A 27,064-nucleotide genomic window follows, 5' to 3' on the forward strand; every position below is an offset into this window, starting at 1 on the left:
AGCAGGAAAAGCAGGACCAGTAAGTGTTAACGGTGAATGCTGTTCACTGTGTTCACAGGAAAACCTCTGGACCCCACTATGCCTGTTGTTCATACTGTCTCAAATGTGATTTGTTCTGTGATTTTTGGACATCGCTTCTCTAGAGATGATGAAAATTTTCACCGCTTGATTGAATCCATTGACACTATAACAGCATTTGGGAACAGCATCTATTTTTTTGTGAGGAAAATGATTTTTATCTGTTTGTTTACATTACATAGACAACGAAAAAGGCAACTTGCTTGTTACTTTTATAACAAAAATAAATACTAGTGCACCTGGAATTGATGGAGTATGCATCAGAACAGTACTTCCAGATGCCTACTTCAAAACTTGTTTAAATTGCTTATGCCTTGTCATAGCACAGAAATTTCCCATGTCTGGTGGACAGGGATGGAAACTTACAGGCTTGCTACGTGTTTGGGAGATGTAAAAAGGACAAGTAGCAAAAGCGCTACTTGTACAACTCCAGTGTTTGAAACTCTAACTGAAAATCAGTAGTAAAATATAGGTAAAAAATATCTGAAAAGCTCTGTCATACAGAATTTAACATAAGTCTATTTCAAAGTGGCTTTCTTCACTATTTGAAATGGTACGACTGTCAACAAATGTCAAGAGTAATATGGGACTTTACTACTTCCTTCACTACTGTTAGCGAACTTCATAGAAACTTAAGTAGAGCGACTGTTTTGTGCAAAGGTAACATAACATGAAATTGCTTAATGGTAGCTTTTTCCTATAGTTTTAGGCAGCAACACTTGTACCACTTTTGCAGGCCCTTATGAGAATTCAGTAATACACACTAGAAGTCACTCTCCATTAGCTGCTGAATGATATTTGTCTCCACTCAAGACAGCAGCTCCTAACTTCGCATCTGGTCCACTGGACAGAAAAAATTGCCGTCTTGCTTACATGTGAAGCTGTGACGGCAGCTGCAAAAACAGTGGAACAGATTGCCTCAAACAAGGGCAGTTTTATCATTAACCGTTTATGAATGGGAACCACAACGCTGTATATAGTCAAGAAGTCCATTTACCAATTTACGAGGCATCCTGCTTCTATAGAACCTGCTGGAACTCATCCAGCTTTGCATCTTGCAGGATTTCCATGTTCTCTTACTAACTGGAAACTGCTGTAGTCAAGATCCTAGAGAATTTGAGGACTAATTTGATACTTTTGGTAAAATAAAATAAAACTACTTATGATTTTTTTTTTTTCCTCCCAGAGGATGCAGGTGGAATGATTCCTAAGCTACCTTCTAATCAGGGTAAACACTGGATCAGATGTTTCCAGACTGCTCTCAGTTGTTATTTGTATAAGCTGTTCTTAAGAACTCGTAATAGTGTGTCCACAGCTAACAAAAACATTCTAGTCCAATATTTCATTCTGCACGGCTCTCCACAGCGCTTTCACAGTGATGTACAATCCTTTAATTATGGGCTATACTAATCTGGTTTCCTGGTAAGTGGACAGGTAGTTTTAAGCAAAATTATGCAGTAGGATGGAGAAGAAATACAAGCCAGGAATCTGAACAGGTTTGTGGAAAGATAAATCTTTATAATGCAGCTGCCAGTTAAATAGGTGAGCCCAAGAGTCGTGACCTAATGCATAATTTAAGCTGCAGTAACTCTGCAAACTGCAAGGACATGGTGCAATCTGTAAGAAGGGAAAAAGGAAAGGGAAATGAAATAGAGGAACGGAATTAACGTAAAAAGTGTTTTGTTTCTTTTCTGCTGAGATGTGGTTTTATAATGGTATAAGTGCAAGAATGCAAACAGGTTTAAACAACGAATAAACAGTAAGGAGTCCACGCGGCTCACTATTTCTACTTCATCAAGTCGTTTTGCATATCACACAGATGTGACATATTTGCTTTTTATCTTTGAAAAGGTGTATCTGAGTAAAATCCCCATGCACTGGGTATCCTATAGTAAGAAAGTAAACCTGTATTTGGATATTTCTATTTTCAGCTAGCAGATGTGTCAAGGAAGTCAGCTCGGATCTGTTATTTTAGTGATGAGAGAGAAATGATACATATGTTGGGTAAAATGAGAACAGGGACATGTTTTATATGAGGTCCTTGCTACTGAAGTTCAGCCTAGCAAATAATTGGGGTACAGAGGAATTGAATTTACTTTTTGTACATCACAATGGAAAATTTATAGCATAAACACAATAGAAATTGTGCTCCAGGGAAAAATGGGATTAAGAAAGGCTTGAATGAATAATGGGATAGGCAATATCCCTTCAATGTAATGTGAAGATGCAGTCATCAGTGTCTTTCATTTACTTCTTCCACTACCCAGAAGCCTGTGTTAGGATTCAAATTTAGTTTGCTAATGACAGTAATACCACATACCTAAAATATCTCGTTTATAGGCATATGAAATGTTTCCCTGGCTTGCAAGCCATCTCCTAGCACCGTGTAAACAGACTATGTCCAGCATCGATTTTGTGAACGCTCTATTAGCAAAGGAATTTGAAAGCCACAAACAAAAAGGAAAACCAGATGAAAATCAAGATTTTATTGATTACTATTTGGATGAGATAGATAAAGTGAGTATCTCTGAACTCTTCTTATGCTCCACTAACAACAAGGGATTTTAAGTGCTCCTTTGATGATAATGATGTCTAGTATAGATTTAGAAGTATAAAATTTCTCCATAGAAAAGCTTATAGGTAGATGAATTTTAAAAAGCTGGCAATAAGAGACGGCAGAAGAAGGTTGAAATAATAATATAAGTAGATTTACAGGTAGATTATCTATAACCAGAATAATAACAGGTCTGCATGTGGTTAATTAGAAATTACTATTATCATGGGATTTGCAGCAGGAGTAGAAAGCATGTACAATTAGTAACTTTGTCATGGGTGAAGAACAAAAGTGTATGTGGATAGGATAAATGGACAAATGTACTGGAGAATATTAGGAAATATCTTCATGTTATTCAGGAAGTTTTATTTTCTAGCCCTATAATATTTTTTTATTTATTTTTGGATAGTGTCAGTAAATATTCCTGTGATACAAGATCATTTACTTTTTCGTGTGCCATAACTTACCTTTCCAATTCATATCTGCAGACTAAAGGAGATGCTGATGCTACTTATGATGAAGAAAACTTGATCCAGACTGTTTTTGACCTCTTTCTGGCAGGTACAGAAACTACAGCCACCACTTTGCGTTGGGCATTGCTCTATATGGTGGTTTATCCTGATATTCAAGGTAAGCACACCCAAACAGTTCTGTGACTTTTTAGAAATTATATATGTTCAAATAGCAGCAGAACTTGTTCAAAGAGTAGTAGAGGAACTAATTATTGGGGTATGAATCAGGTGAACTGCATGTACCTGTTTCTTGCTGTTTCCTTTCTAACACACAGGCCAGTTATTTTAGGGTTTGTTTTTTAAGAAATCTATACAGGGTGCAGGGTGTGATTCATCTGATCAGGTGGAGGAGTCTAGTCTTGGATAAGATGAATTGCAGCATTGCCCCTCCACTGACAATAATGACTGGACTTCAACTGAGGACAAGGTGGAGTCTTCAGGTCATCCTTTTTAAGCCATGACTGCTACTCTTTGATGTGCTCCTGGCTTCTTTGCAGCAGAAATAATTTCAGTACAGTGTGAGGTTGCTCACATGTGTTCTATTAAGAACACATGTGAGCAACCTCACACTGTACTGAAATTATCTATTCTATTGAATACACTGTACTGAAATTATCTATTCTGATACTGAAATTATCTATTCTATTAAGCGTAAAACTTTAAACATAGATATCTACATATAAATAGATATAAAAAAGACTGGAGTGAGTAGCTTGAAACTGCTTTTAATGATGATATTCACAGAAGAAAGACATAGGTTGGCAGACTAAAATAAGTGAAAAGGACAAGTTAGAGTGTATAGGATCGAAACGATTAAAAGGTATACAAATCACTTCAAAGGCCTCATATTTGAGAGTTTAAGCTGGGTATGAGGCACAGCAGGAGACCGGCAAGAAGAAAATGGTGGAAGTGGCAAGAAGAAAGGATCTCCTGTTGTTGTTACCTAACAGCGATTCAAAAGACCTAAAATTTGAGACTGTATTGCACATACTGAATTTTCACAACATGATCTTTCACCTTCTCAGAACATATTAACTGTCTGAAGTTTCCTAATGCATAAGGTCAATCTAATGGCAATGATAAAGTCTGTAGTATTAATCAGACTATTTCTGCTTGGAAATTAATTAGAAATTACTATTCCAGCTAAGATTCTAAGTAAAAAAGAAAAAAAAAAAAAAAAAAGTCCTTGAGGAAAATTAATTTGTGTAAGTGCTTCCCAAGTCAGCTAATTGCAGAATATCACTTAGGCCTTCTGTAGATGACAAGCAAAATCTATGTGGTTCTGAGTGAAGAACAATCTTTGATCAGTTACTAAACTGGTCTCTAATACACAATTAATATTTCATTTCATTTTCCAGTTGATTCCTTGCCTGTAAAAATAAATATTAATAAAAGTCATCTTATAAATCACCTCAAAGTAGTAAATGTAACAGAAACCTAAATATTCTTATAGAATGACTGTCTGCTACCATTTTTTTTGAAGTATTAGTTGGTACGCAACCTATAAACCTATAACTTCAGTGTCAAATTTTATTCAGGTCATCTGTATGGGAATTTGAAGGCATTCTGATTTTATAAGATATCTTTTTTCATCTTGTTGGATGTTATACTCACTGTGAAAAGCAGTAGGAAAAATTATGAGTGTAGAGTTTATAGATTGTTTCTTGTATGTTTAAAGCTGAATATTCCTCCTTAGAGAAAGTCCAGAAGGAGCTGGATGCTGTTCTGGGTTGTTCCCATTTAATTTGCTACGAGGACAGAAAAAAGTTGCCCTATACAAACGCAGTCATTCATGAGATCCAGCGATACAGTAATATAATCTTAATTGCACTTCCCAGACAGAGCTTGAAGGACACAGAGCTGCTGGGATTTCATGTTCCAAAGGTACAAACATGCTGCATATTTGAATATCTGATGTCTGGTACACTTGTAACAGTTTTAAAAACTGATTTAATGTAACTTTTTAACAACTGAAGCCACCTCAGCTAGTGATTCCCAAAACACTATCCTCCTTTATTTTCTTTTGATTTAATTGCTCATTTAGTTGTGTGATTTAGAACTGCTGATAACTAGGTCTTTGGTACATTAGATGCATACGGAAAGGATTTTGAAGGTGTTCCTGACTGGGGACATGAACTCTTGTGTCCTGTTGGTTCCAGCAGTGCCCTTAAGCTATGACAGTCTCTAAGACTGGCCTTTTGCAAGGAAATGTGCTCTTTGTCCTAATTATTAGTAGGTTCTTATGTCATTATTTCTGTTGACAGAAAATTTGTGAATGGTGACTGGAAATAAACTTAATTCTTCTTAATTTCTAGCAATATCAGGTCTGTCCCTTGTCAAAACGGCTTGTCAGCTGGTGAACAGAGGCCATTCAAAAATGGAAAAAAGGTTTTACTGAAAAACTTGGAAATTTGAAATTAATTTTATATCACAAGCTTTTAAATGCAGTATCTTGCAATTGCTATTATGAAACAGAAGTTTTTTCAAGTTTTGCAACTGAAAGGTACATTAGGGCATGTTTCTAAATATTCTGCCACAACTGCTTTTCATCTCTCATTTTCATTCATTTTTTTCTGGATCTATTCAAAGCAACTCCAGTGTTGCAGAAATTATTGAGTAACAAAGGGAAAAATTAAACTGATACTCAAAAGCTGAATAAGTAATCCTAAAAATGTATGTTATTGAACTTATTGGCAGCAAGTAATAAAGGAAAGTCGCAACACTTTCAAAAGTTTAAACTATTTATGAAATGTTTTAAAGCTTGATCTCATTTTTGAAAACAGGAGACTAAGTTAGGACTTTAAATTCTTTGCTGCTTCGTCATTATTTGCTTATCTGATGAATATGAACAGTAAGACAGAACTGAAGTGGCTGCTCCTCTTTTCAGAACACCATAATTTTATCAAATATTGACTCTGTCCTCTCTGATCCTGGAAAATGGGAGACACCTGATCAGTTCAACCCAGGCCACTTTCTGGATAAAGATGGAAACTTCGTAAACAGAGAAGCATTCTTACCATTTTCAATAGGTATGTCCACAGAACAGGGATTTATTTACTCCATGTGATACCCATTTATTCCCCAGTGTCTCTGGGAAGGCATCTACAAATAGGCATACAAACACATTCAACTGTTTTAAAGGTCTCCAGAAAGAGAGAAGCCCATTTGTATGTGGAAAAGATTAGAAGAGAAAGAATGACGTAGAAAAGTTTCTCTTGGAAAACAGATCTAGTTTCTCTTGGAGGAGAGATCCAGTTATCAAAGCAGTAGCAGCAAAATACATAGTGCTAGAGAGACTGTAAATGTAAACTGTGCGACTCTGGTGATCGTTTCTAGAATGTCTTGCTGCCTGTTGTAAATATAGAATAAAACTTTCAGTGGAAATAGAAGCAGCCTTTCTGTTCTGAATCATTAAGTGACAAAGTCAGTTAAGAGAAAAGGACAAAGTCTGCAGAAAACAAGCAAACAAAAAACCCAAGCAGGTTAGAAAGGGAGGTGTGATAGAAACCCTTTGGCTGATTGCCCTTTCTGTCTTTTCACAGGGCACCGTGTATGTATGGGGGAGCTGCTGGCAAAGATGGAGCTCTTTATTGTCTTTTCCACCCTGCTACAGGCGTTCACGTTCACCCTGCCAGAAGGAGTGAAAGAAGTCAATACAAAGCTTGTTTTTGGGAGCACAATGAAGCCACCTCCCTACCAGCTCTGTGCCATTCCTCGGTAGGAAATGCTGCCCCACAGATTCAGGGAAGACTTACTCTGCAAGATTGTTTCTGCATGTGAATTTCTTTTTGCATATCTTAAGATTTTTGCTTTCCTCTTGATTTGGTTAATCACTTCCCTGAAAGATGCTTTTCAGACAGTTGCGTCCCGAGGATTGTACCTACAAAAGGTTAATCTTTTGTTCGTTTTCTCTGTGGAAAATCTTGGTGAATTTCTCCTGATACGTAACAAATAAAGACATTAAGGGAAGAAGTAGAATTGGGCCTTATTTATTGCTAACTGGAAAGAGGAATTGCAGAGAAAGAACTTGAAGCAAAGTCTATAAATTAGAAGTCTCACGATTAAAGATCTGTGTGTTCTTCCTCATAAGCCACATTTGTGGAGGTAGGAGGTCTTTCAGCCTGTCCCAGAATATTAGTGGGTACAGGAGTTAAAAGAAGCTCTTGGGGGAGACTTTCTAGAGGGGCAGATAGTATGACCTGAGATAACATCCCCTTAGACTGATCAGATTTGTTGTTGAGCAAGCTTGTTGTATACAACTCTATCATTGACACCTGGCAAGACAGTTCAGGGTTTCAGCCCCTAAAACAGGTAATATTTTAGCCCTTCAGATGCAAATAAAGGAGTGGCTTCATCAGCCAGGTGTGGAGAGCTTTTCATTATACAGGCAAAGAACAAGGACTGGAAGACAAATAAATCGTTCTTTATGAGCCCACTGGTTGACAGCAACATGAGAACACGTATTTTTTCATTACAGGTAGTCTTCTGGTGGTGTTTGCTCTAGATCTTCCAGTAATTTATTCAGCTTCATTTATTCTTTCAGTTGTTTAATGGATTCTTTATTACAGTTAGCTGACTTCACATCAGTCAGCATAAATGAGCCTACCATGACCAACAGAACATTTGGCACTATTAAAGAATTCTTGAAGCCCATGGTGCTTAAGGACTTGGCAAAAGTAGGTACTTAATATTTTTCTAGTTTGGTTACTGACAATTAACAAGGCATGGGGTTTTTTGACAGCATTGGGAGTACGTTTTTCCTGTATGAGGTACAAGGAGGATACTGGTTGCCAACACGAGTGTTTATTTTTACACACTGATTAGGTGACAGTGCCATCTGTGGGACTGAAGTCATCATCAGCTGTATTTGTTCCAGGTACCTCTGCCTACCTTGTATTTTAAAGCACCCCAGTCTAACAGGCAGAGACATGTGAAATCAGTGATCTCATACAGGATGAAACCCGGGTTGCTATTTTCTTCCACTGCAGGATTGCTTTTATGGGATGGTTCAACCCTTTTCACTTATGTGGGCTGGGTGACAGCATGTCTAAACCGATGGGTGATTGGTGTGAAGTCCCCTCCATGCCGGAACCATAAACATCCCCCTGGAAGTAGCTCCACACTGGTAAGGGGGTACTTCATGTGGATATGTGGATAGCAGGAGTACAGGCAATGACAGCAGCAGTTCCTTGCCTTTAGCACCAAAGTTAGAAATTACAAATCCTAAAATATAACTGGTAGATAGCTCCGAAGAAATGCTGCTGCTGGCTGCATTTAGTAATTATGAAGAAAATGGAGCTTACAGAACCTCGTGAATACATTTTCCACCAAATAAAGTAAGATAAATCCCATGCCTCCGATCTAAAAGAACTCACAGTCACCTTCGCTCCAGTGTGAGAGAACCATATTCCAGGCTAGCTCCAGTTGCACCACTGGTTCAAATGTCTACAGAGCTCAAAACCAAATAAGGTTTCAAGCTATCAAGTGTCAACAGCTGAGGTTTTTTTCCCCACCTGTGCAACATCCTGTTTCCCTCCAGAACCTCTGCTGCCTCTTCTTCCCCGTGTTTGTCTCACCTCTCCAAAGTTTTCCTTTACCCTTACGGTCTGTACCATCTTTCCGACCTACCTAATTTTCTCATTTATCCTAATTTTTTTTCTCTTCATTTTTGTTCTTGAGTCAAGGCTCTCCCTTGACTATTCTTCCATCAGAAGATGTCATCCAGTTTCACAAGTTAGTAGAGACAATAAGGTCACCCCCACTGTTCTAGAAAGACTGTTACAAGTGGCTTAAAGTACAGCTTTGAGCCCAGCCTCTAGACAAGTTATTAGGGGTCATTTGAGAATTAATGAGATTTTCTTTTCAGATTCTTTTTAATATGTCTTGGATGTTTGAGCCTTAAGGATCTAAGTAGATTACAAAATATTCCTAGATAAACTGGAATGTAATCCTGTAGTGTCACCTCATGGGAGATACTCTTACGCTGTAGTAATCCATGGTAAATGTCTGTCCATTCTTTCTAGGGAAAACTACATGTGCCAGATTAAATGCAAACATTTCAGAGCATGAAATCCAGCTTTGAATGTGCTTGCTATGCAAGCTGTGTGTAGTGGCTCCAAAGGAAGCTCTGGTCCCCTTTTAGAGAGGGGAGGAGAGGGTGAAATACACCATTCCAACTCTCTTCATCCTTTTTCTAGGGCTAAGAGACAAATCCAGGAAAGAAAGAATCTAAACTACAGTCTTGCTTTCCCTAGGGCACTCCCTTTCAGTGCCACTTCCCTCGTGTTTTCTGGTGCCTGTTGAAGGAGAGAGCAGACAACTGAACTTAACTACAATAACCATGTTGGCTTCGTCTTTCTGCCTTCAGGAGCTGATGCTATTTGTAGAAGAGCACAGAGCAGAGGTACTAACGGCTGAAGGTGACTACACACTGCTTTTCCTGTAAGTAATGTGTAAGTTTCTGGGTGGGGACGCAGTCCTCACCAAGCAAAAAAAGAAAAAGGTGCAGGACTGGTGTGTAGCAGACATATAAGAAGGTATTTGCCATCCCATTCCCCCCAGATCACACTACTCTTCTTTCCTTGCTTCTATTTAATCTCCAAAATCCACTTCGGGTGTTCTCTTGCTTGGTCTGCCTTCCTGCTTTCAAATTTTGCTCCCAGTTTGGCTGCATTTGACTTTACTTGTTGCCAAAAAGGCTGACGTGAAATAAGCTTTCAGAGAAACACACGCACTTCGTGTATGCTGTAGTGAATCCAGGTAGGGCTGAAGTACCTTGTGATAATTCCCAAACACATATGAAATTGGCTCATATAATAATAAGATGCCTTTACTATTTGCCTTCAGAAGGAGGCCCAGCCAATTTCTTTGAACTTGGTAGAGAGCTCAACTCTGAACTGATGCACAAAAAGACTCGTAAGAGAGGAACATGTCATTACCCTTTCCTGTCTCCTAATGTATCTGCTTGCTGGTTCAATCCCTTTCTACTTAATGTGCTTTTTTACACCTGTGTTTTCAACTCCCCTGCACATTCCTCCATTCATTTTCTTCCTTGCCCAATGTCGTCCATCTCCAAGTTTTTCTTTGGATATCTCTTAGGCCTGTGCTGTCTGCTCTTCCTTCTTACGCTTTCCTCACTGAAATCTCTCCACCTGTTCTCACCTCACTTCACTACCATCTGTTGTAACATATATTTGGCTATGTTCATCATTCTAGTGTCTTCCATCTTCTTTCCGGTTCTTTCTTGTATCCTCTTTCTGTTGTTACTCCCTTTCCTATACTATGCAGTTGTTTGTCTTTTCCTATTCTATACAGTTTTTTTAAATTACATGCAGAGTAGCCATAGTTATGTTCCCTAACAGCATTACTTTGTATTCATTAAGATAAAAAGCTGATAATAACAGTATGGATTGCAGCCACTTCACCTCCACAAGCAGAAGATACAGGGGAATAATGTCATCGTTGAAGAATGCAGCCTGAGGCTTTCTTGTCACTAACAGCAGTAAGAAAATACCATTTTGAAAAAGGAGTGGTTGCCAGAAAGCTTAAGGAAAAACAAACCAAATAGGTAAGTGCCAGTTTCTCCCTTCCTCTCTTCGGTAGGTTGTTGCTAATAGCCTCATCAGCTGCATTCATTTTGTTGTGAAAATGTGTTCCATTTCGGAGAACGTAATCAGCATCAGAGTATCACCACTTCTGCACGTGAAACAAAAACCACTCAATCCTTGTTTCTTGGTTTTCTGAATCTCAGCCTGCACTCGCAGAATCACCCATGTCCCTGGTGTCAGATTGAGCCCTTGTGGCTGTTGCTTCGTCATTCAGGAAACCTGTGGGGTTTTGGCTGCGTGCTGCAATGCCTGGGGTCTGCTAAAAGGCTTGGAAAATTTACTGCTTAAAAATCACTGGGCATGAGTTATTGTGTTTAATACACGTGGTCCAAGCAGCTGTGCCATCCTAGAGAAATATCTGGGAAAAATTAAGTGGACCCCAATGTTTCAGAGTTTCGCTCTTGAAAATCTGGCAGAAACAAAGATAGCCCTGGAGAAACTGGAGTTCTGAGACGAATATTGGAATTTAAACTGATTCTTTGTTGCCTGCTATAGAAATATAACGCTTATATATATATATATATATATATACACACACACACACTGTTTAAGTCCTAGATTGTTACCTGGTCAAGACAAAGATGGGAATTTAATGTGGTTCCTCAGGAAGAGGAAGGCAATGCTGGGTCAAGAGGAGATACAGAGAAAGTCCAGCTGCGTCCAGAGAGAAATCCGGTCTTTGACCAGTGTGAAGGAGGAAGGCAGAGGGCCCGGGTGATGTGATGCCACTGGCACCTCATGCTGTGGTAGGGAAGCCATTTTAGGAGCCAGCCAGCCCCGAGAGAAGGCTGTGGCCGCCATCTTGAGTCGGCAGCAGGGAGGCAACCGAGATCTCACAGGCAAATGTTGCAGAAAGATCTGGGGAAAAAAGCAGCTGGACTGGTGCCTGCAGACAACCTGAGGGGAAGGCAGGGTGCTGGCTCGCAGGGGGAATGGTTTACCCAACCGTGTCACACAGCCCTTCGGGGGGAACCATGTGCCTCCTTGCAGAGCAGCTTCCCACAGCGGCTGCCTCACATGGGATGGAGGAGGGCTGGGGTGTGGGGGTGCCTCCTCATGCCCACTCCCTTCTCCAGTACGGTGGTGGCTGCAAGTGCTGATCTGCTTTCTGTTCAGCTCCATTTCCTGCCCTTTTATTTTTTCCTGGCTGCTCCTGCCCCTGCGGTGTGCCCCCATTTTAGATGGGAAAGAAGGATATGACTGCTGCCAGGGCAGGGCCTCAGCATCATGGAGTGAAGCAGAGGGCCAAAGTCTGGATAAGACAGGAAATCTCTTCCCTCCCTCAGGAAAACACCACCAGGAAAAAGGTTTTAAAGCCTCCTGAAGTAGCCAGAGAGTGACAGGAGATACGGAACCTCATATCAGAGGAACTTGTTGGCAGAAATGATGCCAAAGAAATAAGGAAGGAAAAGCTTCAGGCTGGTGTTAAGACAATGACAAAGGATGTGGGTGAAGCTGACAAGGGATTGAAGGGACCAATGGTATTTGAATACCTGGATTTGTATGGAATAACTGATAATGTGAAAACTCAAGGTTGCAGGGCTAAAGAGAGAACTAGGGATCCTGCTGCCAGACTGCAGCCCTGGAGGCATTAAAGGCCCCAGGGATTCACTGCAGCTTCTTCACTGCAGCTTCTTCACTGCAGCTTCTTCACTGCAGCTTCTTCACTGCAGCTTCTTCACTGCAGCTTCTTCACTGCAGCTTCTTCACTGCAGCTTCTTCACTGCAGCTTCTTCACTGCAGCTTCTTCACTGCAGCTTCTTCACCTCCCTGTGGAGAAGGTCACTGGACAAAAATTACTTTTCCTGTTGACAAAAATAATTTAGATGGAAAAGATCTTTGAATATCTAAAAGACCAGGGAGGGTACTACATTGATTCCAAATGAAAAAATCGGATAAACTGATGAATTTTAAATAGATTATGTAATATTACACTGGATACAGAACAGGTAAAACTTATCAGATTTTCTTTTTAAAGAGAAATTTTTTCCTATTGAAGGACAGACTTAAATTAGAAATGAGTGCCTCAAAAAATAAGTTATTTATTGTAAACAAACAAAGCTTTTGTAGAAACATAGAAACATCCCTTTCTTGGTTAGTACACGTTAATCAGTTATGCTTTAGCAATAACAAAGTGGAGTGGTTGGAGGCTAATTGACGTGGAGGTCTGGAATCCATGGGCTGGCAAACTTTGGGCTGTTTGTTATGGACGAGGGTGTTTTATGTCCCAGAGCCACAAATCCTGTGAAACAGTTTCTGTCCCAAAGATGGGGAACTTGAAAGAAGCAAGCTGATGCACAAGTCATCTTGGCAGGTTTTCAGAAGATTAGTGAAAATGTGTTTCTTTTACAAGTGTTTTGCTTTCAGGGAACGGGCATTTTTCACAGGGAAGCATTTATCTGTTAGCATCTCAATCTAGATCTGTAACACAGGGCTATAACTGTCACTGTTATGTGGTGCCCAGAATCCCTCTCGCGTGGTCTTCACGGTCGGATTGCGGACATGTAAACTCCCCGGATGCTAGGTTTATACTTCCTGCGCGGTGTGAGGCTTGGCAAAGGGCCTTGTCTACAGATGGTGTTTATTCTCAAGTTACCAAGCACGGCACACACATGTCATGACTAGTTCTTGCTGGCGCCCTTAGGCTGTAGATCAAGATTCCTAGTAGGTTTTTCATATGTTTTTTTACCTGTGTATTTCATACTGATGTACTTTCTATATGCATATGCTTTATTTCTCTGGCAAGCTTTCTGATGATTGCTCAAAGTACCCCTTAGGGTATCCACCTTTACATCAAGATTGAAAGGGGACATTCAGAAGCAGGCAAAACCCTCAGTAAAGTTAGCTATTGCAAAGAGGTTGGAAAAAAAAAAGTGAGGTTATGTATTAAACCAGTTATGTTTTCAATTACATTTGAAAGCCTAACAAATTTTGTTTTTTGTATTAAGCATTAGATACTTGTATTTCTATCTTAAGATAAATGTAGGCTTTTAACTTTTATCGGCCTTGCCATTACTGGATATATGTGTATGTGGAATATATACAAAACATTAAGAAAACTCCGAGATTTAATATCCACTTACGTTTGCATTCTTAATTTGTATGTATGGCTATTGCTTTTATAAAAGCATTCATGAAGTATTTGTAGGAGCACATACCATCCACGATTGTTTCAGAACATTAGACGGAGAATTTATGTATGGATATGTGTGTCTACATTGCCTGGAAAATTTTGGCCCTAGTCTTTTAAGATGCCATTCCTACAGATCCTGTGATCCATATTTGATAAATGCAGCCTGAATGAGAAGAGGGAGAGGGGTGTGTGTCTATTAAATATGCTTGAGTGTGAGAATGTCATGAGTGGGACAGAAACGGAGTGGATGATAACGAAGAGGGAGGGTTAGGGGTGGGGAATAGTAATTATATGAAATTCACTCTCTTATGAAAAAACTGGTTGAGCAACCAGCCTTAATAGCTTCAATAGACTATTTTCAACAAAGACAAGCTAGTAAAAGCAGCCATAAAAATGTTTACAATAAGTCAATTTCTTATAGCCTTGGCTGTATTTCTTCTAATTATGCAGTTTTTAAAGTTGCAACGAGTACGGAGACAACTTCCTCCTGGACCAATCCCTCTCCCAATTTTTGGGACATTGATACAGCTGAACTTTCAGTTTAATCGTGATCTCCTCATGAAGGTATTTATTTTTAGATACTCGTAATTGTTTAAAAGGCTTTGTAATTTCCCATTTCTCATGTTATTTGCTATGTGAAGACATCCTCTCCCGAAACTACATTGGTAACATACTGTAATTGTTAAGTAGCCACTGTGATATTATACTCGGTTTGGTTTGGAACTGCTGGTTGGTTTGGTTGGCAAAATAAGAAAAAGTTATTGCAACATAAAGTAGTTTACCAAGCTAAGAAAACTGATATGGGAAGTTCTGAATATGTGAAAATCCTTCTGATGCTTAAACCCATCACCTTTTAATACTGAATATGACAAATTCATGTGAAACTTGATATCCTTCTATCCCTTAACACTAAATTTGACAAATTCCTGTGAAAATTTGTATCACTTAGGATTAAATACCTTTAGGGATAATAGATCAGATTTGCAGTTAGGGAAAATAAATATTCTTTTTAAAAAACTACTTTCACAGCATGGATTTTTGGCTTTCTGAACACTGGCAGTCTGTAGCTTGCGCAGTAGATAGATACTGAAGATGCACTATGCGTGTATACGCCTGTTTGTATTGACAGGATCTAAAAACCCTCATGAACCTTTTGTTAGTTGTTTTTTGAGGAGTACCTCTGAGCCAAAAGCCACCTCTTTTTCATTCTGTTGGTTCTTGCAGTGCTTTCGGGATTATCAATAGACAACTCCAGTGGCTTCTGTCACTGTGATTTGGATGAGACACACCATTTTAGTCTGACCAAATGGCAGGTTCAGACGGGAAGTAAGGACACCGTGAGACAGAATGGTCTTACTCAAGTTCCAGTACCTAACTATGCAAATGGGCAGGGGGGGAAAGAAAGCAACTGGTCCAGTCTCTACAAGCTAGTTAGTCCTCTGACATTCCTGTGTTCCCCTTGCACCACTTTACCAGTACAAATGATAGAAACCCTCCTGAAATAAATTCATGCATAGAAAATACCCTTTGTCACATGAATCATTGCGAACTGAGCCTTGGCTTATATACAGTAATAAGAGCTACCAAATGTTTCTTGGAATAGATCTGTGGCTCTGAAAAGCTGGAGTATTTGGTTGCTTCCAACAGTGAATGCTGGAAAAGACATTCATGCTTTCTCACAGATAGTTCTAGTCTTGTGGGAAAGATGGAGAACACCATTGCACCTTAGGATTGATCCTGCAATCAGTGTAAAAACAGGTTCATCCTCTGTTTGCTTGCAGTATGTGGGATTTCACCTGTGCTTTCCTGGCTTCTCTCCCATCTATAGCTGGCAAAAATTCATGGCAACATATTCACCTTATGGTTTGGATGGGCCCCAGTGATCATATTGAATGGATTTCAAGCCGTTAAGGATGGTATGACCACACACCCTGAAGATGTTTCTGGGAGGCTGGTGTCCCCTTTCTTCAGAGCAATGGCCAAAGGAAAAGGTGAGATTTTTCATGTCATAAATACTGCACAGAAATATTGTCTTGACAAATTGCAGCTCTCTTGTAGCTTGTATCCACTTCCAAAGGTACCACAGTAGCAGGGTTTGTCTATGAGGAATGACTGCCAGGTGAACTGCAAAGTAGGGAGGAGTGAAATAGCTTTTGGATAGTAGTAGGAAGAAAAGACCAGCAAAAGAAAAAATGTTCATAATGCCTTGTGTGAAATAGTCACTGGAGCAAATTCAGAGGTGGTGAGATGATGTAGTGGTAGGTTGTGTTTCAGAAAAGTGGAGGAAGAGCGGGAAACCGCACAATTCCTTGGACCGGACTTACTGCCTCCCACCATTACATTTTCAATTGAAGAGTGAGCTTGATGTTGGGATCTTCTTCCCATTCCCTTCCTTCTGTGAATATTTTCTTACTCTCACAGTTGCATCTAGAGGTTCAGTGCACGTCTGTTTCAACCTTGCCATAGGTTTCGTACTCCCCAACCACACTGGAAATTCCCAACCTCCTGATTTTCATGAACACATGCATTCTGAAACAACCTTTAGTTTATTTGGGACCTCGATTATTTTTTTTTTTTTAGGGAAATCAAATTCCTTAAATATTTCTAATTTGAATTTGTTTCAATCATTGGTGATTCTTATACTACGTTAAAGATCCTGTTAGTATACGATGTTTAATTCTCCTGAAGAGATTTGTCACAAAGCCTAAGTACTGAACTTTTCTGCCCTGTGGACAGAAACTTTTCTCCCTGACTGGGGGCAGTCAGAACTTTTTCCCCTTTTCCCTTCATAAGAATCATTACTCTGGTCAGGTGAGCTCCAAGCATAGAGGAGAGCGGGAGGCAAGCACTTCAGAGAGCATCTAGAGAAGCAGCTGTCAAACTTTGAGATAACTGGCTGTCTTGGATCAAGCTTAATCCTGCAAGTCACCTTATTACGAGTTGAGTTTGTCCATTTTAGCCCTGCCCACATACTTACATGCCACATCTATCCTTTTGTGTCTTTGTATTCATAGGCAATGCAATAGTTTCATTATATTCTGTGGTTTAGTAAATCTTTTAATGTAGTCTTTGTCTATAATAAATATTAGCATGATAAAGAGCTCTTCCTTGAATGGATGCAGGGATTATGTTGGCAACTGGTCACACCTGGAAGCAGCAGAGAAGGTTTGCGCTGAGGACTCTGCGCAACCTTGGTCTGGGGAAAAGAGGTCTGGAACATCAAGTTCAAGAAGAGGCCCACTACCTGGTAGACTTCTTTGCAAGTATGAAAGGTATCTCTGCAATAAATACTTACTCCTTTTTGTCATTAATCTAGTGTCTCTAGTGTATGAATTTCTCTGTCCTGCTCTGAAATTAAGGGCAGCTTTTGTTCCACAAGAGAGTGTGTAGGGTCTTACATGTCTGTTTGGAATGGATTGAAAGTGCCAAGACCCCAGTCCTGTGTTTTCAAACCCAGAGGGAGGCTATTCTTGTTCAAAGTTATTTACAAAACTACTAAAATTGGGAAGTGAAACTGGAGCTTATTTATTATTTAGATCATAGAATGCTTAAAGTGGAAAGGGATCTGTGAAGAGGGTCTAGTCTAACCCCTTCCCAAAGAAGGGGTCAATCAGAGGAGGTTTCTTAGGGCTGAGTCCAGTTGGGTTTTAAACATCTGCAAGAATGAAGACTTCACCATCTCTCTGGATAACCTGTTCCAGTGTTCAATCAGCCCTACAGTAAAAAAGTTTCTTATGTTTAGACAGAATGTAATGTATTTCAGCTTTTGCCCATTGCCTCGCTTGATACCACTGAGAAAAGTCTAGCTCCGTGTTCTTTATTCCCCTCCATCAGGTATTTATATGTATTTGAGATATTTCCCTGAGCCTTCTCTTCTCCAGACTAAATAGTCCCATCTCTCTCTGCCTCTATTACCTCTGATGTTCCAATCCCTTAATTGTCCTTGTGGCCCTTTGCTGAACTTGTTCCGGTATGTTGATGTCGCTCTTGTACTGGAGAGCCTGGAACTGGACCCAGCTCTCCCAGTGGGTCTCACCACTCCTGGTCAGAGGGGAAGGATGACTGCCTTTGACCTGCTGGCAATGCCTTTCCTAAGGCAGCCCAGGATGATGTTGGCCTTCTTGTCTTAAGGGCACGTTGCTGGCTCTTATATGGTGCTGGTGCATAAAGATATGGACGCATTATCAATGCTGATCAATTAAGGCTTGTAACGCCATTTGCATACACTCTGTAAAGCAGTGACTAGGCTCTTGTCTGCGTTACAACATTTTACGCTAATCAGCCCAGTTAGGAGCATGTGAGTTGGATTTCCCAATCCTGATCATTATGCAAAGGCACAGTAAATCAAGACATGCTGTGGCTAGCATTGTATCAATTAAAAGTAATTAAATCTAGCCCAATCCCATGGTTTAAGAACTAGGAGAGAGATTGAGTTGTGACAATGTGTGCAGGAAAGAAAAGCCCAGAACAGTAAGTTGCTAATCAGAATTGTCCATTGGGTGTTGGGCAGTTGCAAAATAGGGGTTTTTTTTAGATTAGTTTTTCATGTAATTGCTTTAAATTTAGGTATAATTTTGTTGACACAATGGGTTGAAAGAAATTTATGATATTTTATCTTACTGGAGGCTGTACATCTCTAGCAAAGTCAGACAAAATAGAGTAGCCTTGCACATATTTATGTCCTTGCTGAGTAAGGCTGCCTCTCTTCTTACAGTTCTCCTCTCAGATTCCTTTAGACCACAATGTCATTCCCATGCTTGAGACCTATTTTGAATTTGCCAGACGGCAAATTCGCTCTATCATATTACGAAATATTTCACACATCTGTCATTTCTTTAGGGTGCCACACGTTCCTGGGATTATGGGATTGCAACATAGTTGTGGAGAATCAATTTGATACTATGATTTTGTAAGAGGATTGCTGCTTCTCTGTGAAATGCAATGCTCTCTTGAAAGTACTTTGGGTAACCTGTAATAATCTCTCATTTCACTAAACCAGAAAAGGAGACATTAACAGTGACGTTTATTATGGTTGCAGGGAAACCCCTGGATCCTTCTTTCCCTCTCGTTCATTCCGTCTCAAATGTAATTTGTGCTGTTGTTTTTGGACATCGCTTCTCTAGAGAGGATGAAACGTTCCGTGAACTGATTAGAGCCACAGAGTATCTATTCAAATTTGCAGGCAGCTTTATTCATCATGTAAGTAAACGATCTGTTATCTTTTTCTGAATAAGACAGTGAGTAATGCAGATTCAAGAGGTAGCTGTTACGCAAAAGTTTTCAAATGGGTTGGTGATGTCCCATGAAGCTTTACTGGGCAGTGCGCTATCTCAAAGTGTGATGGTAAGGCTCTACATACCAGTCTTCCTTCATTGTCCTGTGTTTGAGTACTGTGGTAAGGTAGTTTGTTCCTAAATCTTTGCAGCAAGGCCCAAGCTGATGGACTGCTCCTGGGTCGTGTTTGTTACTTGGTTTCTCAACCCCCATACACAACGGATTGCTGCCTTGGGCATCACGATTGTTAAATACTAAATGTCAGGTCTAAAAGTGTGATTCACATGCTGAGTTTAGACACTGTTTTATATACAGTCCACAGAGAGAAAAATGACTCAAATACCCAAGTGTTTTGCCTGTGGCTACTTATCTCCCTTTCCTCTATAAGAAGTGGAGACTTGAAGACTTCCCAGAGAAATTCCACTCCTTCACCCTGAGTGAACTCTAGACGCAGGCAGCAGAAGATGGGAAAGGCTAAGCCAGCAAATGCACCTGTAAGCTTGGCAATCAAAACAATCAGCGCTCTTCTGGGAGTCAAGGACTTACCTGACACTAGAAGAGGCCTGCTTTGCACAGAAGTGTGTTCAAAGTTGCCTGGGAGTTCTGGTTCCATTTCTAAAGTTGTCCCATACACCATGGGATGCCATGCGTTAGCTTCTTAATGTAAAACACATAAGCAATCCCTGAAATAGAGGTTCACCCCTACATCCCACGGAACATATTTCTCACTGAGTTATGATCAGTTCCCTTTTGCTTAGCCTAGCTTTGGTCCTGTAAGGCGTGTCTAGTGGTGCCAGCTGAGACTTGCTTTTGGGATAGAGAATATACCTCCTTTTCTTCTCTCCTACCTATCCCAGCTGTGCTTTAGTCCAATGAATAAGATGCTTTTCTGGGAAATAAGAACGGGTGTTAAACCATTCCAGAGGGAGGGCTGCAAACTTCCCGCTTCCTGGATGCAAAGGGTACTCAGTATTATGTAGACAGTGGACATTCCTGCATCCACATCCCCATTTCTTAACTGGATTCCACGTGTCAGGCACTGAAGAGAAGAATGCTGTGGATTAGGTCTCTCCAGAAACGGAGGAAGAGTGTTGGCAGGACTGGTAGCCAGGAAGGTGGATGGGCTCAGTTAATGTCTGGAACATTGACAACTAAATTCCACATACAGTTAGGTGCCATAGTGTCTGGAAAGTGCATGCGTTTGAGAGTAGGAACGCATGTAATCTGGGCGACCATATATGGTTAGTCAGACCACAGTTGTATGTAATGCTCCTGAACAGATTTTGAAGGAAAAAAAAACCCACCAGAGATGGAACTAAACAAAAAGGATATGAAGTTCTATGAGAATTTACCAAGGGCTGGACTACTACCTTTCTGTGATAAGGCAATGACTAATTGATAATTGGATGTCTGTCAATAAGAATTGATTTTCCAAAAAGATAGAAGTATACTTTATCTAATTCAGCCAGACTCCAGTGAACACGTAATAACTTGCTTTCTGCGGTATAATTAGGAGAGTACAAGAAGAGCTCAGCAAGATGAAGACTGAGGAAGGATAGAACTTCTGCTGATAAATAAATCGTGGGATTATGTTCTGAGCAGGAAAAGAACTAGTAAGAGAAAATACGCTGCAGATACAAGAACAACATACACAAGTTACTCAGGCATAAACATAGGCTCAAAATCAGAATGAACTTTCTAGTTATCAGAATAGGTAGAAAGCAGCTATTTTTAGGCCAGATTGTCCCAAACAGTAAGAGAGGAGGATAAATTCATCTTGTTGTTTGAGCTTGCCCCTTCTTCTTTTCTTGAGGAGAGCACTCAAAAATGTCAGGTAGCTGTTTCTCAGCTTTTCTGGGTTTCAAATGTTTCAAGTTTTATTGAGGACCCTTGAGAGCTCGATTAGCAGAGAGTGCTTTGGGGGATTACTGAGGCCGTATCCCAGCCGCTGGCAGCTGGGCCGTGCTTAGGGTTCTACCAACTGCTTTTGTACATCCTGGGGAGGACACATCCCAACGGTTTTGTTTCTTCATTCCTGGTATTCTCCACTGGAGGGCAGGATCTCACTTTGTAAATGTCTGAATGCAGTTCATTGCAATTAAATACAAGAATTGAATAAATTAATACAGTTCATTCAAATTATAATCATTCTAATTTGGCTTGCGGTTGAGCTGAAAGCCTGTTGAACTCTGAATCTTACCATCAACACAGCTAGAAATTATATAGTGTACTGTTTCATGACTTGAAAACATAAGCGTAGCCTTTGTCAGAATATTTTACTCATGATGCCAAAACCCACATGCTAACATGAACATTACCTCCTCTTTTTAGTAGGCCTAAAGCATATTTTCTAGTGATAGAGACTTTGTGGTACCTCTTGTGTGTCACTCCCGCAGCTGTATGAAATCTTCCCCTGGTTGATGCGCCGTATCCCTGGTCCTCATAAGAAGGCGTTGTCTTGCTATGATGCCCTGAGCTCTTTTACAAGGAGAGAGATCAGAATGCACGTGGAGCGTGGGATACCAGAAGAACTGCAGGATTTCATTGACTTTTACCTGGCTCACATTGAAAAAGTAAGTATTTGTTCATGCATTCATGCGGAAAGAGGTGAAATGGACCACTAAATAATCCAGTCTGAGCCCTTCTATCACAATCTCTTACCTTTCATAGAAACCGTAATGTGAATCCAGTTACCGGGGTCTTTCTAAATACTTTCGAACTATTGATATGCCACAGCACATTGCAATCCTTTTATTAAAGGGCATGTTAATACACTGCATTTATTCGCATTGGCACAAGTTACAAAATGTTTTTAGGGCTCCGGGGAAGAACACTAAGTTTCTAAGTGGACCGTGAGAAGACTGGGAAGGTCTTGGGGAGACAGTGGGATGTTCTGGATAGGATATTTGGCTGGTAAGGGTTTGTCAAGAGAGGGTGCTGCAAGAGGATGGTTGGATTTTGAAAGCATTTTGTGGGGAAATAATCTAGAAGTCAGCAGAGTTTCAGACAAGGTGGGAGAAGAGAGTGCCATGGTCAGTGAAGTTTCAAGCAGATAAAGGGAACTGGGGCAAATAAGGGCATTTTGGGCAGGTAAGCATAGTAGAGACAGGTGGGAATCCATGGGGTTTTGAAAGGTTGTAAGAGGCTTGCATAGCTGTGAGTGGGGACACATATCTCCATTTTCTAGACCTTACCAGGATGCATTTTTCGTTGTCTGAATCTCTTGGGAACTCGATCCCCTCCCTAATGCCTGGACTAGCAGCTGCTCTTCCCCTCTGTGACTCCTTCTACCTCCACTTAATCACTCTTTCTCCTCTTCTGCACTGCAGCAGACCATGTTCCTCCTCCTGTTCCGCTTGGTGATAGGAAGAAAAAGGAGAAAGAGGAGGAAGTGACAAGATGAGACTGGTGTTACTGGGGGGTGATAAGGCAAGAGTGGCTCAGAGAACCAAATGAGATACCCAGGCCCCGGGGTATCTATTCTTGCAGCTGCTGGAGAAGTGGGTAATGACTGCTGCTCCTGGGTGGCAGTGCTTCCCCCTGCAGGGGCAGTCGGTGCCCCATCCACTGTGGTCATGTGCTGGTCACAGCAACAGAGGGACTGCCACCTTGTCAGGCTGTAGGCACCCATCCTGCATCTCCTGGCACAGCCGAAACTGGTCTGCCATCCTGGACTGCTGCCTGCCTTGTGTACTCTCTGAGTTGACTGTGCTCGATCACACTGCAGAGATGTGCAGGGAAGAATGTCTGTTAGCTGTTAACGTCAGCCAGCTCCTTAGTCTTTTACAATGTGTCTTATGAATACCTTGTAGTGCTTAACTTTTTATTTTTGTGGGCAACAAAAACAACTGTCTTGTGGAACTCCAAGTATATTGCAACTGTGAAACTGTCATTATCATCCAAGCTGGTAATTTTGTCAAAAAATAAAATCAGATCTCCTTGCTAAGTTCAGTTTTCTTTATCATAATAAATGCTATTAATTTTTATTTCTAGATGGTAATTCTTTATTAATTTATTCCCATATCGGCTGCTGTATTTTTATGTCCAGGGTGGATGTCAGCCTAACTGGCTTCTAGTTCCTTGGATCCTCTTGTTTTAAATTTTTTGATACTGGCACAAAATTAACACATCTGGTCTTCCAAAGCATTTAACTGCTCCTAAAGTCCTTCACTACTGTCCTGGGATTTATGAGACTTGAACATCAGTGGATCAGAAATTGTTTCAGTGAGCTCTGCTGGGTGGAAATCATCCAACTTTGTTTATTGAAAAATTGAACAGTCTGTAATAAATATGCAGGGGCAATATAAAAAGATTAGATGATATTGCAACAGGGAAAAACATCCTTCCCACTTTCCAATTGCTCCACTGGTAAAAGAAAGGTTCAAGACCCCTGAGTATAACCTCCCTAAATTTAGTCAAGGAATTGCTCCAAACCATAACAATTTTCTTTCACAGTTTCAGCATATACGTACCTGTCCTCACACTTCTAACTGAAAACTGTAAAACCCCAGAGCAGCTGTACGTGAGTCATTATGGCCTTGTAGTGAAGAAGCCCGAATACCACAGGTTAAGAACTTTTGACAGCCCGGTGTTCATTTCCTGGTCACTGTATTGCTTGGTAGATGGAATATGACTTGGGGCATGAGGAGTGACATGCTGCTACACAGCTGCAGGGAACATTTACTTCTGAAACATTCTAAATGTACCACTATTTGCACAATTAAGCCAACAATCCTTTTTTGTGGAGAACATGTGATATAGCTTCATGATTAAGAGTAGAGTAAAAGTGCCTTGTCCATTTATGAAACGTTAGCTTTTCATATTGATAATCATCTCTGGTGTCTAGTTCTTTATCAATCTCTCTGTGTTGTATTATTGGCAGAACACTCTGCAGCTTGGAACCAGTGATAAAATCACATTTAAACCTATTCTGTTTTTTTCTACCTTTCATGATAAACCTCTACTTTTTCTTATCATTTGCAGTCCAAAGATGTACCCAGGTCTACATACAATGAAGACAACATGGTTTATTCTATAAATGACCTTTTCTTGGGTGGATCAGAGACAACAAGCACTACTTTGAACTGGGGCCTGCTCTACATGGTGGCAAATCCAGACATCCAAGGTGAGTGGATAAGCACGTCGCAAATATCTCTGATGCAATAGCACAGCCAAGTCATAACAATTTCGTGGGTCAGAGATTGTTCCTAGATACTGGTATATGGCTAGTGGCACATGGACACTTTTGTACTGGTAGATCTGTGCTGGCCAGCGTTGGTAGATCCAGAGTATCTGCAGACAAGCTCTGAGAGCAGCCACAGGCATAAGGCAGTTTCCAGAAAGAGTTAACAGTTTGGGAAGTGTGCTTATGGTGCTTATGTGTAGGAGGTTGTGGATGATTGAGATGGAGGAGTTGAGGTCTTTGGGGAAATGAAGATTGTGGTAGGGTAACAGACGGAGTAAGAGGACTGGAGTTGCTGTTTGGGAAGCCAGAGGATTTGCATGCATCATCCTTGAAGGAACACTGGCCACCCGACGGTACTTCAGTGAGGTGCTGACGGTACTTCAAGAAACTGAGTTGGGTTCTGTCATAGTTGTAAACATAGTTGATGGTTGAAAATAATTAACCAGAAACTGATGTGTGATAGCAAGGATGTTACTCTTTGGTAACCAGTTCTGCTTTATATTGGCCGAGTATCAGAGATGGGGCTACGGGGAGTCCTGCCCTTCTTTGTGCTCTGTAGGTCAGCATGGTAGTAAAGATAATCACCTAATGGTCAATTGGCAACTTTGACTTTATTTTTGTCCATCAATCCATTTACAATCCCAAGGTATCAGGGTGTCTAATCTGTAATTAAATTAACTATGTGATGTATTTGAGTTTCTTGCAAGAGAAATTATTCCAGTCGGGAGGGGAATTTGATGGCACATCTGTTACATCTATGTATGTTTAAGAAGTTTATTTTCAAGTCTGGCTTTTATATAACCATCCATCACTTTCAAAGAGCACTAAATGGAAACCAAAGAAAGAATGATCTCTTGTGCTGCATAACAGAAATCTCATTGTTAGATAGCAGAATATGTGCAAATACCCAGAGGAGAAGAGGATTTTAGATGAAGGAAAGAGATGAAGATAAGAAAAAATTGCTCAATTTGGAGCTGTCAGACAAGAAGGTCTACTTAATCTCATGTTATTGCATTTTATTATCACCTAATGTAATTATTAGGTTATGAAAGCGCTGATTCACCTAAATAATTTTATTTGTCTAAATATAATACCTTGCACATACTTGGGAAAGCAGGGCGTGTGCAGAATGATCCTTCATGGGCTTCTTGAGTCATACGTTGCATCCAGACTCCCATAATGAACTGACACCAATATATCTGTCCTCATTTAGTTGGTGGCTTCTTTTTGAACCCGTTCATACTTTTGCCTGTGTTGACAACCCATGACAACGTTACGCAGTTCCATTGTGTACCATATGGAACAGTTTGGCCTTTTGCCTAATCACTGAATCAGGCTCTCCTTGTTCCCTGAACTGCCAGAACAGAGATGCATGTTTATACTCATGCAGTGACTGATCACTTCAAACTGTAATGAAGTAGCCGTGCTTGATTTTGCAAGCTAGTTCTTCATAGAAGGAAATTTACTTTACTTAAAATTTTTTCGGGATATACATTTTACATTCTGTAAGGTGCTAAAATCTCTGTTGTCAGGGTGTACCTAACACAGTTTCGTGAAGGACTGCTGGCAGTCACTGAGCAGGCTTGATGTGAATGAGCACAAACTGATCAATGCAGAATGGGCTTCCCTGTATCTTGGTGTTGCTTCAAAGGGCCTAGAAAAAGACAGGATCATTTGTTAAAAATTGAAGGCATTTTTATTACGTGCGTACTGCCTCTCTTGAAGTTTACAAAACAAATTTTGTACTTCTGTTAATGCTCCCAGCACTCCTGTGCAATAAGTAATTTAAATCATGATATTCTTGATCAAAAGGCAAGCACCAAGAAGCAGATCCAGGGCTTTTTTTAAAGGTATTTGGACATTGTTCTATTTGGTATTGCTTCACTTAACAAACACACTATATAAAAGCCATTTCCTTTTAAGAGGAATTAGGCTTTTAAGGCCCAGATTCACCTGTCTTAAATCCCAGAGAGCTCTGAGCTTAGTGGTTCTAACTGCCTGTAGGTGCCCGAGGCAAAAGAAAACACAAAGATAAATCAGTTATCTCTTGCATTTAAGTGTTAGTAAGACAACTCTTAGAGTTTTAAATTTTTGAGCAATAAATGTCTTTTCTTAATCCACAAGCAAATAACTTCAGACCCAGAAGTAGAGCTCCCATATGTTTAAGCTGTTGGAACACCCTGCTACTTTTTTTCTTTATAAAAGTTACTTACATTTTTACATTAATTTTATTGCTGTTCTCATAGTTCTAAATGGGAAATGTCTTTGAAAATGGAATTGGTGAGAATACTTGATATATTTTTCCACCTGCAATGATAAATATTTCTCCACAGAGAAAGTGCAGAAGGAGCTGGATGCTGTTTTGGGTCCTTCACAGTTAATTTGCTATGAGGATCGGAGAGAACTGCCCTACACAAATGCTGTTGTTCACGAGGTTCAGCGCTTCAGCAACATTATCTCAGTTGGCGTGCCCAGAGTGTGTGTGAGGAACACGACGTTGCTCGGCTTTCCCCTCAAAAAGGTACAGACACAGTTCTCAGTTGCTACAGACCTTTCCTGCATCAGTAGAGCAAGGTGTGGATTCAAATCTATTTGTGCCAGGGTCTTCTCCTCAACAGCAGTGGGGTTGGATACCTCAGGGTCATAGCGTGAATGGGAACAAGGACAAGAAGCCATCTGCCAGGCTGAGTTGAGTGACGCAGCTGTTGGGAGAGGGTTATC

General features: G+C 40.3%; 2 protein-coding genes across 2 annotated transcripts in view; both read left to right on the top strand.

The window, feature by feature from the left end:
• The window catches only part of LOC104284947 (cytochrome P450 2J6-like), a 10,214-nt gene extending 3,349 nt beyond the window's left edge, over nucleotides 1-6,865 (top strand). Inside the window, exons 4-9 of the mRNA XM_009883332.1 lie at nucleotides 59-219; nucleotides 2,419-2,595; nucleotides 3,121-3,262; nucleotides 4,841-5,028; nucleotides 6,032-6,173; nucleotides 6,687-6,865. Coding sequence (XP_009881634.1) covers nucleotides 59-219; nucleotides 2,419-2,595; nucleotides 3,121-3,262; nucleotides 4,841-5,028; nucleotides 6,032-6,173; nucleotides 6,687-6,865 — 989 coding nt within the window. The remainder of the gene's footprint in view (nucleotides 1-58; nucleotides 220-2,418; nucleotides 2,596-3,120; nucleotides 3,263-4,840; nucleotides 5,029-6,031; nucleotides 6,174-6,686) is intronic.
• A 7,412-nt stretch (nucleotides 6,866-14,277) lies between these two features.
• The window catches only part of LOC104284948 (cytochrome P450 2J2-like), a 13,839-nt gene continuing 1,052 nt past the window's right edge, over nucleotides 14,278-27,064 (top strand). The window contains exons 1-7 of the mRNA XM_009883333.1: nucleotides 14,278-14,448; nucleotides 15,713-15,875; nucleotides 17,007-17,156; nucleotides 18,923-19,083; nucleotides 21,555-21,731; nucleotides 24,142-24,283; nucleotides 26,677-26,864. Coding sequence (XP_009881635.1) covers nucleotides 14,278-14,448; nucleotides 15,713-15,875; nucleotides 17,007-17,156; nucleotides 18,923-19,083; nucleotides 21,555-21,731; nucleotides 24,142-24,283; nucleotides 26,677-26,864 — 1,152 coding nt within the window. The remainder of the gene's footprint in view (nucleotides 14,449-15,712; nucleotides 15,876-17,006; nucleotides 17,157-18,922; nucleotides 19,084-21,554; nucleotides 21,732-24,141; nucleotides 24,284-26,676; nucleotides 26,865-27,064) is intronic.

This window comes from Charadrius vociferus, unplaced genomic scaffold (assembly GCF_000708025.1).
Source record: "Charadrius vociferus isolate BGI_N301 unplaced genomic scaffold, ASM70802v2 scaffold214, whole genome shotgun sequence".
NCBI lineage: Eukaryota > Metazoa > Chordata > Aves > Charadriiformes > Charadriidae > Charadrius > Charadrius vociferus.